Raw genomic sequence first — 4,405 nt, 5'->3', positions numbered from 1 at the left:
CCCCCCCCACCTCAACAGCCCCAACGGTTGCCCATTCCCGGGAAGAGATCCGTGCCGCCCGTGGTTCAACTTCCGGTCCAGAGTCCCGACTTCCGGTCCAGGAGAGCTGGCGGGGCCCAGTGTCCCAGCGCGCGGAGTTCCTGGTGCGGGAGGGGTGGGGGTGCGGCCTACGCTACTTCCTGCGCCTGGGCAGGACTTTTGATTTCTTTGTAACATTATCAATGGGAAGCAGGGACTTCAGCTTTCAGCTGATACATTAGGACGTTCAGAAAAATCGAGATTACCGGCAGTACCACAATCGGTTGGTGTGGATCCATCTTGTCTTTTTCCAGTGCTAGAAAACCAAAACTCCTGGGGCCGGCAGGTGGCGTGGTGGTTAAAGGCGCTGGATCCCCACATTGGGGAAAGGGTCCCACGGTTCCCTTTCTCTCTCTCTTCTCTGTCCCTCTGGTCAAATTAAAAGATAATAATAAATGGGGGGGGGAGCAGCAGGTGGTGTGGTGGTTAAAGTGCTAGAACTCCCACCTGGCTGACCACAGTTTGAGCCCTGGACCTGGTGGCTTGCTTTCTTACTTTCCTTCTTTCTGTGTGTCTTTCTCTGGTCAAATTAAGGTAAATGAATGAAAAAACAAGCTTAATAATTCTTTTTTAAAAATGGAATTAAGTAAATAAATATTCTTAAAAAAAGAAACTGAAACTCCATCCTCAGCCGTGCGACCTTAGCTAACAGTAAACCGCGTTGCTCTGATTCCTCATTTGTCAATGGAGACCCCGAGGGCATCTACCTCGAATAAGTTGGAATATGACAAAATAGTGGTGCAGGGTACGCAGTAGTGCCCCTCAGCTGGGCTCCGCGAAGGCTCTCCGTGTCCACCGAAGCCAACCCGTCCTCAGTCCCAAGTCCAGCTCCAGCACTACTGAGGCCCGCATGGGCCCTGGCACAGCCCGCCTCGGCACCCCAGGAGGATCAGGGTCTTTGTGGAGTCTGGTCTAATTTTCAATGCCTCATGAAAGAAGTCAACATCAGAAATGGTGAATAGAGTGGGAACAAGCAGCGCTCCACCCCGGGCCGAGAGTGCTGAGCCGTTTGGGGGGACCCTCTGCACACGCTGTGGGCTTCGGGACGGGAGCTCCATAAATACGCGGGGTGGAAGAGGTCGGGCACAAGGGGCACGCGCAGCCTCCCGCTCACGGAAACGCTCTGCACCGCAGCCTAATCTGCAGGGACCGAGTGCAGACCCTGTTGCAGGGGGGCAGTCTAGGCGCGGGGACACCCGGGGCTGGACGTCCCTTCTTTCGATTGCAGCGACAGCCGTGCCAGCGTATGTGTACACGTTTATACGGCAGAACTGGGCAATGGCACGCTGGAAACGCGCAGCTCACTGCCCCCTCTGTTCTAACTCCACGGCACCTGTGACAAGGAAACGAATGCTAGACGGGCCATGAAGCTAGAGCTTCCCGGTAAATCCGCCTTTCTCGGGAGTTTGCATTTTCCTCATCCCAGGGCCCTCCAAATACGGAATTAGAGCCGCCAGGTTGATGTATGAAAGGGACGATTCGTGGATGTCGCCTAGTTTTCCAGGGCAGGCCTGTCAGACTCCGAATCGCACAGACAGCGGGAGACCACCTCCCAATTGCGGTCCGCACACATAAAGCAACTCCGAATGGCAGCTTCTTTCGTTCAGAAGACGCTGTAGCCTGGTCGGATTCCCGTCTTTTTAAGTTGAATATGATGGGGAAGGTGGCAGTAGGGCCATAGACGGTCCTCAGATGCGCGCGCAGCAGCGGGGAGGCAGGGAGAAGAGAGCTCACAGGCCGTGAGTTTTCTGCAGCGCGATTTGTCCCCATCGGTGACCCGTAGAGAGCTCTGGGCTGGTACCAGCCGCGCTCCTGATTGGCGGTGTACTGCGCGCCCCTGCGTGCCTGCCGCCGGCGCCGGGCAACTCGGCGGGTCGTTGCCATGTCCAGCCGAGAGTCTCGTGGACCCACCCGCGGGAAGCGAGAATCCGAGTCGCGGAGCAGCTCGAGTCGTGTCAAGCGGGAGCGCGAGCGGGATCGGGAGCGGGATCGGGATCGGGAACCCGAAGCGGCGAGCTCCCGGAGCAGCCCGGTGCGCGTAAAGCGGGAGGTCGAGCCGCCGAGCGCGCGAGAGGCCCCAGCGCCCGTTGTCCCGGCGGTGCGGGTGAAGCGGGAGCGCGAGGCCGACGAGGACTCCGAGCCTGAGCGGGAGGTGCGAGGTGCGCGGGGCCGGGTTGGGGCGGGCTGAGTTCCACCTTCACGTCTTCCTTTTTTAAAAAAACAAACAAACAAACAAAAATCCCTGCTACTTCCTTGTCTTGGAGGAGATCGAGTCCAAGCTGACTGCGTTCTAATGAAGGTAGTAGTCTTAGTAACTGGAGCCTAATGATTGCAACAACAGTTGTAGTGGTAGCTTTCCTTTATTGAATGACTAACATGGACCAGACGCTGTGATAAGCATTAATATTTTGCAGGTGTTACCGCCTTAATTTTTTTTGTACAAAACCCGTAAGGTTCTGGGTACTGCTGTCATTTCTGGAATCAGACTACTCAGTTAAGAGCCTAAGACCTGGACACCTGCATTAAGTACTGGTTAGGAACCACTTTTTTCTTTTTCTTTTTTTGGAGGTTTTTTTGCTATAGGACGAGTGCACTCTCTAGAAAGAGAGAGAGAGACAGAGAGACAGAAAGCGAGAAATCACCCCCCCAGGGAGGATGGCCACTCTGCAATCCCTTCTCCTCCATTCTTCTCTTGGGATCTTGGGCACGCACGCACACGCACCCAGTGCTAGTTTAAGCCACTGGATCCAGGACCCTAACTGTCGTCGATTACATAGGAGTCCAGTGACATAGCCATTGCACTAACTGCTGGTCCCTTAGGAACCACTTCTTAAGTGGAATAGTGTTCATTTTTTATCGGTTTTTCTGTATATTGCGGCTGCAGGTTGACTGCCTCTGCTCCAGACTGTTTTGTCAAGTACGTACCTATGGCGACCTTGGTCACCCTCCAGAGTAAAGGGGAGGCACGCTTGCAACCAGTTATAGAAGACTTGAGTTCAGTAAGCTTAAGGTTTCTCTCCTGAAAGCAACCCACTGTGTATAGGGGTTCTCTTGAGGTTGCCTTGTGGGAGTTGACTTGGGACACTGAAACCAATGCCATATTCTGGCTTCTGTTATTGCTATAATAAACTGTCCTCTGTTTCAGACCCAGTAGTCACATGTCTTCCATCAGCATGGAACTGGCAAGGTGACTCGGCTTGTAAATAGGAAATCTCAGACCCTTCACAGTTCTCGACAAGTGGTAGATTGAAGGACATACATGTACACTCTTAATTAAACTGTGCTTGTGCAGTCCGTTCAGTTTATCTTAACACCTACAAAATATTTCGTATTTCACACACTTCATGGAATTTCTTTTTATTTTTCTTTTTAGGGTTTTTGCCATAGGGTGCATGTGCTCATCAGAGAGAGACAGAGAGACTGTGAGAGAGAAGGTGAGAAATCACCCGCCAGGGAGCATGGCCACGCCACAGTCCCTTCTCCTGGGATTTTGGGCATGTATGTCCATGCGCCCAGCGTGATTTCAGGTCACCAGATCCGGGACTTGAACCGTGTCAGTCATGTGGGAGTCCAGCACCTTGACCACCAGGCCACTTGCTGGCCTCAGCTTCGTGGAGTTCCTTTGTGTACTATGCAGATAGATCTTTTGTCGATCGTGTGTGGACCAGATACATTCTCTGTGGCTTGTTCTGTTAGTAGACATTGGACGATGTTGCCTCCTGAGAAATCGGGGCTCGTCTTGATCAGCTTCCCGTTTCTGGCTTCTTTGTACTGATAGCTGACCCCGAGTTCTGGTTTCCCATTTCCAAAGCTCATGATGATTTTCCTTTCAGCAAAGAATGGCCGTGTGGATTCTGAGGACCGAAGGAGCCGCCACTGCCCGTACCTGGACACCATCAACAGGTCAGTACGCAGAGATCCCGAGGTCAGCAAAGGAACTCTGGAATCAACACAGGAAATCCCTTGAACTAAACATTGGATGTTTACGAATTTTACTCACAAATTGACAAGTTGTGGGACCAGCAGATGGCATAATGGCTACATCTCTGGAAATAAACCACATTTTTTAAAAAAATCACAGATGGAGCCAGCAAGTGGCATGATGGTGAAGGAACCGGCCTCCACATGGCTGACTGAGGATGAGTCCCAGACCCAGTGCCTTGAGACTCAGGGTGTGTGTGTGTGCACGACCAAAATCCCAAGAGGAAGATGGAGGAGAAGGGATTGCAGAGTGGCCATCTCCCTGAGGGGTGATTTCTTGCTTTCTGTCTCTCTCTGTCTTTCTGGTGAGCGCATGCACCCTATAGCAAAAACTTCTCAAAAAAAA

At 52.5% G+C, this 4,405-nt stretch overlaps 1 protein-coding gene across 1 annotated transcript in view; it reads left to right on the top strand.

Annotated features, from left to right (window-relative positions):
* Positions 1 to 1,924: 1,924 nt before the first annotated feature.
* USP39 (ubiquitin specific peptidase 39) overlaps positions 1,925 to 4,405 on the top strand; it is a gene marked incomplete at its 5' end in the record, with an annotated part of 34,722 nt that continues 32,241 nt past the window's right edge. The window contains 2 exons of the mRNA XM_006164879.3: positions 1,925 to 2,237; positions 3,912 to 3,981. Of these exons, the coding sequence (XP_006164941.2) occupies positions 1,925 to 2,237; positions 3,912 to 3,981 (383 nt within the window). The remainder of the gene's footprint in view (positions 2,238 to 3,911; positions 3,982 to 4,405) is intronic.

The sequence above is a fragment of the Tupaia chinensis genome, unplaced genomic scaffold, assembly GCF_000334495.1.
Source record: "Tupaia chinensis unplaced genomic scaffold, TupChi_1.0 Scaffold143749_1, whole genome shotgun sequence".
Lineage (NCBI taxonomy): Eukaryota > Metazoa > Chordata > Mammalia > Scandentia > Tupaiidae > Tupaia > Tupaia belangeri.
This window is presented reverse-complemented; position numbering and strand designations above follow the sequence as displayed.